Here is a 13,727-nt window from a genome sequence, read left to right as displayed (position 1 = left end):
TCTGCTGGCGATAACAATAGGCGGATTTACACCCTCATGATTAGTCTAGATATGATTTTTTCATGCATAAGCATAACAAAATGGCAATGTAAGGGAATATAGTGATATAAGTACCCCAAGCTGATACTATATGTCATGTTGAACTACTGTATGTTGAACCAGTGGAAACTCATCAAGACCTGTAATCTTGACCTTAACAAAGCAAGAGCAAAGCAGGACTATAAAGGTGTGGTACACATTCCAGTCACACCACAATTCAAACATTTAATAAGAAAGCAATTGCATTTATTAGACCTTGTGGCTTGTGTGTGTTTGTCGGGGGGTCTGACAGCTAGAGATGAGAGGTTCTGGTTCTTTAGTAAAACCCTAGATTTGGTTTATCTACATAAACCTTTGTTCCCTTCCTCAACTTTGCTCCTCCAGAATTTTACTGCTGACACTAAAGAACAAACACAACTAATAACCATGCAGAATGCAGCTGCTCCTGGTAGGGGAAAGTGGTTCCTGTGAGAGGAGCTTGGTAACATCTGCAGCTGAATGAAAGCATAGACTCTAGTTTAATAAGTGGCTTGATTTAGTTTCATTGCCGTCTCAGGACCTTTACAGTGTGTGACATTTCTTCTTAATCTGTTCATTAGCTTCTAATAGTAAAATGCATTCCAGGTCAACACCGTCTCCTTGCTAACTCTTGCAGAATGTATACAAATGGGTAATACAAGACTTGAATGCAAAAAATATCTATTTACAAATAAATACACAAAAATCAATTGATTCCTATGAACAGATGCATATAAAAAAAATCAAAAACCATAATAAGGCACATGAAAACAATATAGATAATGTGGACTGCATTCCCTTGTGCACATGAAATAATCATTTTAGCTGTGTGATTCTCATCTCAAACTGCCTGAAATACAGCCATGCAAAATGTGCAAATAAAGCTTCTACTCATTACAGTAATTAGGAAGAAAACAAAGGTCATTCAGTCTATGACTGGTGCTACATGTATTATACTTTCATTAGACATTAATCTTTCACTTTGATTCTGACCCTGTGTGGTCTCCTGCCTATTTTGTTTAATTTAGATTTATGCATTTAGCAACAGAGAGCAGTGGCATAAACCATGCAGTGTAGACCTCAGCACTAAGCAGATTTTCATCAATTTCAGGCAGTAGAACAAGGGAGCATGTTACCCAACTCTGTGTGCTGCTGCCTAATTAGGACTTAATTGCAAAGGAGTTATTGAACACAGATCTTTGATGACTAGGGTGTTTAATAGATGGTCTACAAATTTTGTCCATCAGATATGATATTGATTTCTGTTTTGCACAGATGCTTGGGGCCTTCCTAACTAACTATTAATTTTAATTACTGCTACTATCAGCTAAAGGTACAGTATGGCTTGCTGTTGCAACAAACTAAATTCTGCCGGGACCAAATACAGCTCATATTTCATTATCTAATTTCCTTCAGGATATTTTGCATTCTGTAATGTGATGTTCTCTTCGTAGATGTGAAACAGCAGTGTTGTAGATACAGTAGCTGGATACCTGGAGATGAAAGAGAAATAAAATCTCTGAATGAGCAGAACTCTTTAGTGGAAACTGTTATGTGGAATGCATGAAGTACAAAGATGCCATGTGAAAGAGAGTAGCATTACAGCATGCACAAGCTCAGAACTTTTAGATAAATATTTCTAGTCCTCAACTGTTCAATTTTCAATGGTTCTTCTGCTAGCTGAATAGAGATTACATTGAGGATCCATGAAAGATGACTTCAAACTGAACTGTATTCATGAAAATTATATTTCTAGTGCCCCTCTTCATTTAATGCCCATACTAAAGTTTATCTTAAATGTTATGGTGAATAAATCTTCTTAAGGGAAAGGTGAATCTCTCTTTCTCTGCCTAGAGAATCATCTCCCAAAAGACTGGTTGAAACAAATCTTAATCTCATCGTTTGTTTCCGACAGTTTATTCTAGGTGAAATTGGGATTACTTGTTAGCTAATTTAGTCCCATTACAATCCCAGTGAGACAACAATTGCTGTTTCAACATACAAACCTTTGCTTTCTCAGAGACAGGTGTGAATTTATGGCTGAGTGGTGATCTGATTCATCTTCAAATAACTGGGTCATTGAAGTACAGCAAAGCAGTAAATTACAGCTGGACCTATACAAACAGTGTAAGGTTTCATAAAAGCATTTAAGAATAGCTTTAACTGCATCAAAAATATAAAATGTGAATTGCTACACACATTCTTTCTGTTATTTACTTTGGCTTGATAATAATCCAGTACTGTATATTTGAAACCTTCCTGAAGATCTGACATGTATTTTTGAGAGATACATTACTACACAATATTAGATGAATGGGTTTGTTAACTTATATTTGAGTATGCTACTAGTATTTGTATGATACTTGTTTTCCCTATAGCCAGTTCAGGGATTACATTGTATTTCGTAGAACATGTGGCCTCAAAATCAATGATACTTGTACAGGAAGAATGCCCTGTTCATGAAGCAGTATTTCAATGCAAAAATGATATTACTGGTCACCAGAGATGGGAAAGATTGCACTGGAAGAGTTATTGATCTAAACACTGCTATAACACACTGTGTGCACACTAATAGAGGCAAAAAATAAAAGCACAAAACACTTACAACAAATCAAACTCTTTCAGGAGGTACTGAAATTGCATTGGCATTTACATTTCACTTATGCAACTCCTTAAATCTTTTTTTAGTGGCGTGCGATAAACAGAATGCCCCTGCTAAGGAACATCACTTTAAAAAAAAAGAAAAGCTAGGAAAAATAATTCCGGTGGTATTGCTTTTTGAAGTATCCGGCTGCCACGCAGATTTTCAGATCAAGATTTGACACGAAGGTTCAAAACCCCACAGTATGTCATTGAAACACTGAAACAATGTCTGTCTGTTCTGTATATTTGTTATTCAGTTATAAAGTTATGCTTCAGTCCTGTCATTTGTACTAGGCTCTTCCCCTCATGAATGTGTTTTTTTACGGAAAAAATGAAAATAAAATCCAACCACAGACATGGAAGCGTTCTTGTTTTGAGACTTGTGCTTATGGTCCAGATTTCCTGATAGCATTTTTGTTTCATAAACATCCATAAAATCCTGATTGCAGATGGTTAGTTAGCCACATATAATCTAATTCTATAGTAAGCAAAATGGTTTGAAGAGCAATACCTCTTAATTTTATATTATATGAACATGGGTTAAAGCTGTTCCCACATTTTAAAGGGTTGTGTATGCAACCCTTTAAAAATGGTTTTGGAGAGCCATCATTAATTAGGCAGCTTTAATCATGTTATTAAATGTTTATGACTGCCCTGCAATCCAAAGAAGCACTTCCAGAGAAATTACATTTATGTATTGGAATGAGTGAGGTTGGGAAATAAACCTCCAGTGAAATGGTTAGTTTTGCTTCTTAAATTGTATACTTTACCAGAGCCTTCCTTAACCCCCACCCCAAAATACCAGCCCTACAGCACTGAGAAGAAAGCTTTCTTGATGCCTTTTTAGATGTGTTTCTGCTCAATGTCAACTAAGGTTAATCAAAAAAAGGCTTAATGCACTCACTCCACTTTGAAAATAGAAACTAACTGAGCACATGTGTGCTCGATCTGTAGTGTGACCATTTTATTTCAGTCTTGGATATACAGGAGGATCACATTTGCAGTTATCCAAGTAAGACAGAAGGAGAACAAAACCAAACTGAAAATACTGATAAGTTCGCTCATTTTCAGTGCCCTACACTATCTTGTTCTTTGATTAAATTTGAAGTAAAGCACAATAATTTTGTTAAAAGACTGAATGAAATTTGCTAATTACTTAAGCTTTTACAAATTGAACAATTTCAAGAGGGGTTGCTAAAGATTACCATCCTAACCCACATAACTAGTAGAAACCGAATAAACTTTCGGCAAACCTGAGTCATTTGACCAAATGATTTTGCTCATTGGCTAAACATTAAGCCAATACTGTAGTGTGCTAATATTGACAGGATTTCAGCTATCGCAGATTTCAGATATGTACAGTATATATGTATTTATAATTAATGAAAGAGCCACCAAATCATCTTAATGTATCTCTAAAATTTATTTATGTCATTCAGTTAAATTCATTATATTTATAGAATATTTATCCATTTCGGAACCAAAAGTAATACACTGTAAGATCAGTCTTTAATAACTCAGCTGCAGTTTGCTGGCCACAACCAACAAAACATGCCCTACAGTATATTTAACAAAAAAACTTACTGCCATTGTGCACCCAATTGACCCAAAATGTCCATAAAAAGCATTAAATATTGGATTTTTGAGAAAATGCATGCTCTAAATATACCGCAGTATATGATTTATTTTATCATTCTCTCCATCGTTTTTTATATTTTTGAATTACTGAACTTTAATAAATTACTATTAAGCAAAACAGATGAAAGTGCAAACATAATTTGAGTATGTCTTTATTTTTCATTATTTCAGCAGCTATACCTACTCCTTATTATCTAAATGTTTTTTTTGTTCAGTACAAGCACTCCATGTACAGTATTAATTCTGAACCACAACAAAACTCACAATAGTTAAAACTGCTTCTTTCTCCAAAGGTGAAAGCCTTTGTTAAGGTTTGGAATACTGTCCCCAAACTATTGACTTTGTAAAGTAGGACATTTTGATCTTTGTTGAACTTGTTTCAACAGGCAACTATGTGAGCTTGTCATTAACTCAGGCTGGAAGATGCTACTATACTATTATAAGATGACACAAACTGCCCTGTGCAAAGCATGTCAGTTGCCAACCCAGGCAGAGCATGTAAAGAATAAGGAAAAAGTAAAAATTAAATGACTTTTCCAGAAAGTCTTTACTTTTCATTGGTTCATTGCTTTCTTCTATTTGTACATTGTAGTATTTCACCATGTGGTGGCCGAGAGCAGTATGTGCATATTTTTTGCATCAGTACTTTGTGATTAAATGCTCTGAGGACCCTGTGAATTGCAATATTGCAATTTTTATTTCAAGACATTCCCTCCACTTGCACTTCGTAAAAACAAAGCAAACATTCTGTTGATTTATGCTCCTCTGTCCTGTTGCCACTGTTAGTTTGCAATGTTTTCTGTCCTTTAAAAATACCATCAAGTACCTCCTGCCTAGATTAATTGTGATCTTACGTTGTGTTCAATGTAGTGAAAATTCTACAACAAAACTGGAATTCACGGGTTATTGCATCTTTATTACTTGTGGGTAAATGCAATGTGCTCTGAACTTATGTAGGATAATGTGTGTGCATCTCTGAAAACAAAGTTCTGAGCACAGGGATTGAATGTTAAACCCTGATTAAGCAATTTCAGCAAGCTTCAGATTCTGCAATCTTGAAAGACACAACAAGATACTGGGTCCCATCTGGTGCACTTTAATTCTGTCAGGACGATTTGTTGTCATGTCAAGATTTGTGATCATGATGCACTGAGTATTGTGGTATTAGCAATGGCTGTGTCTCAGTAATTGTTTAACATTTCTTCAGAGGTCATACAGTATACTGTAACTGCTTTAGGAAAATAAGGAAGTATGCCGGTTTCTGATAGAAAATAAAAAATCATTAAAACATTGTGTTATGTGACTACAGATGACTTGTTATAGATTGAAAATATGTGAGAATTAATTCTGTTGTAGTATTTCTAGTTTTATTCAAATGAAAAAAATATATTCACATCATTTTGACTATAAAGTACTGTATTTTGTTTAGCAGTGCATTTCAATATACAGTATAATCCTCAGTCTCATACAGTGTGCATCTACTGTTTTAGAGACAGTTGCATAAGTCAGACTTTTGATAGATGTTTTTAATTTCATGCAAGACCTTCTTATGCAAGTGCAAAATCCTTGGTAAATAATTTTAAAGAGTAATATAAGTATAGCTCATTATATGAAGTTCTTTTGTTTGTTTTGAGATCACAAACGCAAGGTCACAGCTTAATAAGCTCTTTTACAGGTTGCAAATTACTCTTATAAGCAATCACTTCAACTAAACATCGTTGAACCATGGAGTGAAATATGAATAAAACAGATAGTCCTGACTTGCATCCATGATGATATATTAATGTTTTATCACTGAAAACCTTCTAAGCCATTTCTGTAATCATAAAAATGAATCCTATATTTATGTTTATGAAGCACTCATGTTGTGAATGATTGCATCAAATGAAAGTTAAGCAAAATTCAGATTTAGCCAGTCTTTTCAAGTAGATAAACATTTGAAAATTTGGATAAACAGGAAGCTTGCTTTATTTAAATTTCTCTCCCCCCAATTCCAAGCAGTGCTTATAAAATTGTAGGAGGTCATTTCTTCGTTAGAAATTTGCTTGAAGCCCTGGCTGTCCTTCAGAGTGTGGTTGCCAGACTAGCACATGATATAAACACCATCACCAAATCCAAACCTACAAATAGTCAGTCACAGCATCTGAGAATAAATATAAGTAAACACTTTGTGGTTGCATACCACTCAGGGGGAAGAAATGGCAAAGTCATCTGTAGAATGGATTCTTTACAGAATATAGATTACAGTACATGCAAAAAAGAACACACAGTGACCCAAATTCTATTCATTCAAAATATTTGACCTGACTCCAATCCAGGAAAAAATCAAATTAAAGACTACAGTTTAATGTCTACTTTTATGATTGTTGTTTATTGCACTACCAACTGGAGAAAAAATAAGTTCCTTTAATTCTTATCAATATACAGAAAAGTATTAAAAAATACATTTTATCTTAGAGCTTTTGGCTGCATAAAATCTTTTTTCCAGCCTTGTCCTAAACTTGTGATTTGAGAAGTATATATTTAACAGGGTGTTACCACTGCATAGATTTTTTTCCGCACAAGGTAATAGTAAATAGTAAACTTTTGTCTTGGTATTGCTGGCTATGAACAGATTCTTTACACCAGATTGCAGGTAGGATCTCTAGAGACAATTTGTGAATACTGTAACCCTCCCATGAGATTACTCGCTTTCTTCTTCATTTCTCTTCTTCAGCTTTAGCTGAGCAGCATCGGAACAGAAGTTCTAAGAGGAATAATTTACTTACGTACAACAGAAAGCTCTCCAAATTATTGTGAATTCTTTCAATATTCCACAACGAAAGGGGGCTCCAATGTAAGGCTGCCCTACTTAGATGGAAGCATTGGAGAGTCTTACTGTAGTCAATTTGAATGATTATCTTGTATAAATCATTCAAAACTGGTCCAGCACCACTTTTGTTTTACACACTGTTGTGCTTTACAATATGTGTAAGTCAGGTAAAATAAAATGATTTAATTTCAGGCTGTTAGGCCACAAAATGTGTTATTTTGTAAAGGGTGTGTTGAGTTTCTATAGGTACTGCGTCATAGTTCCAATAGTGTATTTTCAAATGCTTAACTGTGTCTTCAGGTTAAACCAATACAAGTCAGCAAAACCATAGTGCAAACTAATTGAAAAATAATGTCTTCAGTAATAATTACATCATTGCCTATACTGTTTTTACAATCCTTAGATATCTGGTAAGATAAAGCACACTCTTTAAATCAATCAATCAATTAAATTAGGCTGTATGTTTGTGGTGACTCATGAAAAAAAAGTATTTCGTTCTGTTTTGATCGTGTCTTTTGACATTTGACAGCAAAATTAAAAAGCGCACTCTCTTTGGGAAAATAATGTCTGAAGAAAGGAGGGATTTCACTGCATGAACTGTTTATCTGTGCAAAAGTTAAGAGAGTGCAGAGTGAGTAGGTACACATGGTTGCCATAGGAATCTGGCAGCTGGTGCAGTTTGAAGGAAGCTTGGCAGTCGAAAATGGATGTGCTGGAAGGCCAGTCTCAAAACCATGTTGCTATGAAAACCCATGAGCTGAGGAGAGTTATTACAGACCTGCAACACATTCTGTGGGTTCTAGAGAGAGAGATCACTTTCTTATTGTGGTGGTTCTGTTTGTTTGTGGATTATACTGGAATTGCAATTCCGAAAGGATGTGACTCATTTTATTAAATGGGTTTTTGTAAAGTGCTTTTTTATTTAAAAGGGGATCCTGTTAACGTATTCTCTGTACCCTGTTTCCATGGCTTTCCAATGAGAGCAATACCCATTGCAAAAGTGCATTTCCATTTTAACATATCCTCTAGTCCAGCTGTTATAAAATTATCCACATCTCTTTTACCCTGGACTATAGGAAGGAGCAATTTATTGTTTTCAGATTCACAGTGAGAGCTTGAGGTTTGCGTAACATCAAGCATGCACTGAAATAAACTGTTCCTCACTTCAGCATATGGGTGCAGAATGGTTTGGGACCCTCCTTTGCTTTTTAACACCTCTAATGAAAGAACCACCCTCCAGGTGTATAGAGATTTTGGATGCTTTCTGGAAAGCATAAACAGTGTTATATTAAACAGTAAATGAGATTTCAAATATCTGTCTCGTGATCTCTGAAAGAAAGGGGTTTATGTTCTCTTTGTGTCTTCACAGGTGCAAGCAAATGGCCTACCCTGATGACCTCCCTCAGATTTCTGTGGTCTTTATATTCGTAAATGAAGCCTTATCGGTGATCTTGCGATCTGTACACAGCGTGGTCAATCACACACCTGCACACCTGCTCAAAGAGATCATCCTTGTTGACGACAACAGTGATAGTGGTAAGAGGTATCATAAGTGCATTATGTACATACCCTCAATGAACTGTGACATTTTCTTTGTCATATCACAGCCCCTTAATATTATAGGCTCATACTGTATTACCTTCTGTGTGAACGTACATGCTGAGTTTGTAAATTATTTAACAGTGTTTCAGAATATATTGTTAAGGCAAATCAAATTAAAATGTGCATTCTATCAGTATTTTTTCTCTGCGCTATATACTGTATAATATATTATCATGACACTCAGAAAGACCTTGATAGATTAATGGCAAAGTAGGGACATCAATAATACCAAGCCTTATGAAAGTTAATCTTGGCAAACGTCTCACTTAATTTTTAATTTTACTGACTTAATGTGCAGCAATTTAATATTTAGTGCTGATTAAGGTAAAGGAGTGGAGTGATTCTTAGCTGATAAGAGCTAAGAAATAAGATTTCCCCAATTCTGAAATAGATTTTTGACATCTAAATGTACACTTATGAATAAAAACATCATGGATATATAGTATTCTAAACAATAGATGTTGCCAAGTAACCACATTATGGCAGCCGGTTATTTTATCGTATGTAATATAAATTATGCTTGGACAATGAAATTCATAACCTGACTAGAAAATCTTATGAACTAGAATTTATGTTCTAAGTATTCTGAAGAGAGAATGTTTTTATCACAGTGTTTTAACAAAATGTGTTCTCTAAACTTCCCTTATTTTACTATCTAAATTTGTCTTTTTAATGTCTTTTAAAAGCCAGAAATTGTTTTGGAAAAAAAGAAAACCTAGCAACCTTTAAGAGATAAATATTCTTAATACTCTTCATTAAAAAAATGATTTCATTTTAAAAACTAAAAATGCTTTTGAAAAAGATCAGAGAATAAACAAGCAGCAAGCAGCATTCAGGCACCCTACCTTTTAACAATCTTAATAAAGGTTTCTATTAAAAAGAAATTCCATATGTGACAGACAGAATGACAGAACTCAATTGAAAATAATTGATATGTCTGTTAATATAAGAATTTAAGAACTTGTTACTTAAGGTTACAAACATGAAGAGGTTTTTCAACACATCTAGATCCTTGACTTACTAGTATCTAATTGAGCCTAGAATCTCGGCTATTTAAAAAAAAGATATCGGGTTCAACAGCATAGCTGGGTAGCTTATTCCAAATACCACCAATCCACCTTTATACTGTTACTGCCACATTAAAAATATGCAAACAATTATGATTCATAACACATTCCATACAGTGATCACTACATTAAATTATACTTTAAACTTTATAACTCTACAACTCTAGTGTGGCCCATTATATAAACCATCAGACAGCTTATGTGAACTTTTGTTTTTGCAGTTTATCAAAAGGACAGGCATTAACCAAAGCAGCAAGGAAGGTTATTGCATATTTGCCTCTTGAATAGTGCCAGAGCATTCTATTCCCTTGAAAGCGGATTGACAGCTTTATTATTGTAACCTTGATCTAATTAGCAGATTGAATTTTCGTAGACTATAACTTGACCACATCGCTGTAATTTCACTCTTTTTGTCACCTTAATCAAACTGTCTCCAGTAATTTAACACAATTTGAGCCCTGGAGGATTATACTTAGACATGCTTAGGAGTTTAAAAATAGAACGCGTTTATTTAATTTTTTTTTTAAAGCGAGAAAAAATTATGAGCTTAATCCTCCCATGAACCTTTGTCTGTTATTTTCTGAGGGATAAAAAAAACCCTGAAGTTCCTGTTTTTGTCTACACATCTGGGAGAACTGTAGGCAACAACATGGAGTCCTGAGCTCCCTTAAGCCTTGCCAGATTTTAACAGTGACAATACACTGCATTCCAAAAGATAGCTGGAGTTCAATCAGTTGGTATTTACTCTGTCTGGTCCCTCCGGATCAGCTGAAAGGGAATGCAGAGCATGAATAACATCTTGAAAGGGAACTTGGAGTCAACATTGGCACATCGAACTCCCCAAAAGACCTTTTAAATGAGAGCCTTTTATAGCACTAACATGGCAGGCGGGATGGTAACCTTCTCCTTTTGTTCACCTTTAATGATCAGCGATGGTTACTTTGTGCTGATCTTTATACTGTTCTTTTAATACGGAGCTATTAACATGCAGGGTCAGCAAGTTTGCTTTTTCCCCTTTCCTAAAGGGAGTACGAAAGAACAGCAGACAGATTTTGATCTAGCTACTGTAATAGTTAGTTTTTTCCCTTCCGCAGTTCAGACCCGGGGTTATTCATTCTGGGTTTCTGAAACAAGATGCCCAAACACGCTTAGCTTGACACTGATAAAAAGAGAAAAGTGCTCATATTGCATTTCAATGCTGGTAATGGTATTTTCTGCATTTATTATGCAAAACTAGAACACAAATACACAGTGTTTCATTGATGTTATCTCAATAAAAGTTTAATGATCCCCTGTAATGAAATACTGTCTGAACAAAGATGAAAATAGTTTAATTATACCAAATGAATTTTTTATATATGAAATAAACTACTTTTTAATGAATATGATGAGTGGATATTGGATTAAAATTCACATCTGTCAATCAACCAAGGTAGGTTAAACACTCAATCCTGATTCTATTTTGAAATAAGATATTTAAAATTTAAACTTACTTTTGCTTTCACGGTGAAGTTTGTTTCTGCTTGAGTCCTGTTCTTTATCTGACTGTCATTTATACAGTATGTGCCTGACATTCTATGAGCAAGTGCAATGAAATTTATAACTAAAAAACAATCAACCACTCTCTCCCATGAAGAAAAATAATTTCCTTAATACCTGCCAGTGGCTGAATCGGTGCAATTTTGTAAACTGATATTATGTCTCCCAATTTTAAGGACAGGAATTGAGATGGCTGGTTTATGCGTTATGCGTTATGTCTTGTGAGGTTATTTCCTTAAAAAACCCATACTATAACATAATTATATTTGATATATTCTTCAGCAATGTATTGTCAGTGCTAATGAACATTTAATGAATTCAAACCTTGTATCCAGAAGATGCCAGATAACAAGTGCACCAGGTATTATTAATGAATACCCACATACTAGTCACAGATATGACTTCAAGTTAAATATATGTGATGGACTTGAAAAAAAAACTTTCACTAAATTTCATACCCTGATTCTGATGTGTAGTATAAAATGTATATTACATAGTGATGTATGTTTGATGAATGAGCATTTGTTTTTCTTAGTGTATAAAGCTCTTGACTATATTGATGAGCAGGACATTTATCAGGATGTGAGTCTTTAACTGTTGTTCATCTGAATGATTCAAGGACTAAAATTTATGTGTGAACTTAAACCTGGGATATTTTTCAATTGCCTCTAGTTTTTCATCCAGTAATTCTAATTGTACTGTAATTGTATATATTAAGGTTCAACAAGGAAGAAGGCTCCACAGCCGAAATGTTGTTTTCTTTCTTCTCTTTTCAGCATGGAATAAACCTATTACTTGTTCCTATATAAAGGTTATGCAATTCTCTTTGTAAAAATGTTGGGTTAGGATGATCAAATGTCTTGTCACTTGAGCATGTCAGTCATATTTAATTATATTCTGTAAGGCTTACATCCATAATTTCCTGAGTAATCAGAAAAACTCTTACTTTGAACTTTTATTTTTAAGTCACACTTAAAAACCTATTCTTCATGCCAATTGTTTTTAGACTATGCCTTTAGACCAAGCAGCTTTGTCAAATGACTGTAAAGTTTCGTTAGTGAAAAGTCCCATTCTGGACATGAATTATAGGATAGCATATGACAGAGACATAAATGATGTGTGGTATTACTGGCTTCTACTGATTTATGTTAACAATAGAAGCCAGATTTATGTTTCCTACAGCTAGAAGGAACGTTCTACAAGCATTTTTCCCACAAAGCTAGATCATTTAGATACCTCCAGGGAATATTTCTGACATTGATCAATCTCTTACAACCATATGTCCCAGTCCAGAAACAGCTGTACAAGTTAAGTTCTTTGACAGTTTGTTCTTAAAAAAGGACACATTCTTGCGAACTCATAATTGTGAAAGAACTTCATACGTTTTCTGGGTGCTTCTCTGGCATGTGATATCAGCCTACACAGTCCTGAAGACAGAGCATTTGCTTGGCACTTGCTGGCCAGGCAATTAAGCAAACCTGCATCTGGTCTCCAGTAGTGAAACCTTATTCATACTGTAGATCTTGTGATAATGGACCTTAATGACCATTCATGGCAATACTGTTGTAAAAATGGATATTTAAAGATCAGTAAAAACTGACATAAGAACTATCATATTAATAGCTTATGTTATTACTTGAGTCACTACATCACTCATAAGGTCAGATATGAAAATAGACTGCTTTTAAAAAGAGGAACAATCTGAAAGCATGTGCATATGTTTAGATGTTTGGACTTCAGCTACTTACTGTATGTTTTCCATATCAGTTCTTCCATATCACAGACAGTACATCTGCTATATTCCTGATTCAATACATTTTTTTTTGCTGTAGTGGAATTAAAATTCAACCTCGACCAATATGTCAACAAAAGATACCCAGGCCTGGTGAAGATTGTGCGCAATAGTAAGAGAGAAGGTCTAATCCGAGCTAGGATTCATGGATGGAAAGCAGCAACAGCACCCATTGTTGGGTTCTTTGATGCCCATGTGGAGTTTAACACAGCTTGGTGAGTAGCTCTTTAAACATTCAATACTCTGTATGCACCGTCGACCTTCTGCAGAATTTCTTTACGTATAAGGTTGTTTCCTGACTACAGGCTACATTGCAGCTTTATGATACTCCAATTTACTGAACTGATGAAGTATGTCAGCATTTTGTATCAGGCTGATATGTCATCTCCTTTAAACAAAATAGGTATTGACAATTAATTTCACATTTCTTACAATAAGTTACTTTCTCAAGAAAATATGAGTGAATAAATAATGGTTGATGTGGATCCTTTGACTGGGAATAAAACTATGAAAATGGGGCAGAGATAATCACGAGGCATGGAAAATAAATATGGAAAAGAAAGAAGAAGGACAGAAA

General features: G+C 34.7%; 1 protein-coding gene across 2 annotated transcripts in view; it reads left to right on the top strand.

Annotated features, from left to right (window-relative positions):
- galnt9 (polypeptide N-acetylgalactosaminyltransferase 9) overlaps nt 1-13,727 on the top strand; it is a 183,571-nt gene that overhangs the window by 17,311 nt on the left and 152,533 nt on the right. For both annotated transcript variants that reach the window (XM_006640301.3, XM_069182222.1), the window contains 2 exons: nt 8,520-8,686; nt 13,191-13,365. In XM_006640301.3, the coding sequence (XP_006640364.3) occupies nt 8,520-8,686; nt 13,191-13,365 (342 nt within the window). The remainder of the gene's footprint in view (nt 1-8,519; nt 8,687-13,190; nt 13,366-13,727) is intronic.

This window comes from Lepisosteus oculatus, chromosome 22 (assembly GCF_040954835.1).
Source record: "Lepisosteus oculatus isolate fLepOcu1 chromosome 22, fLepOcu1.hap2, whole genome shotgun sequence".
In the NCBI taxonomy this organism is placed as follows: domain Eukaryota; kingdom Metazoa; phylum Chordata; class Actinopteri; order Semionotiformes; family Lepisosteidae; genus Lepisosteus; species Lepisosteus oculatus.
The sequence above is the reverse complement of the archived record's forward strand: the minus strand, read 5'-3'. Positions and strand labels throughout refer to the sequence as shown.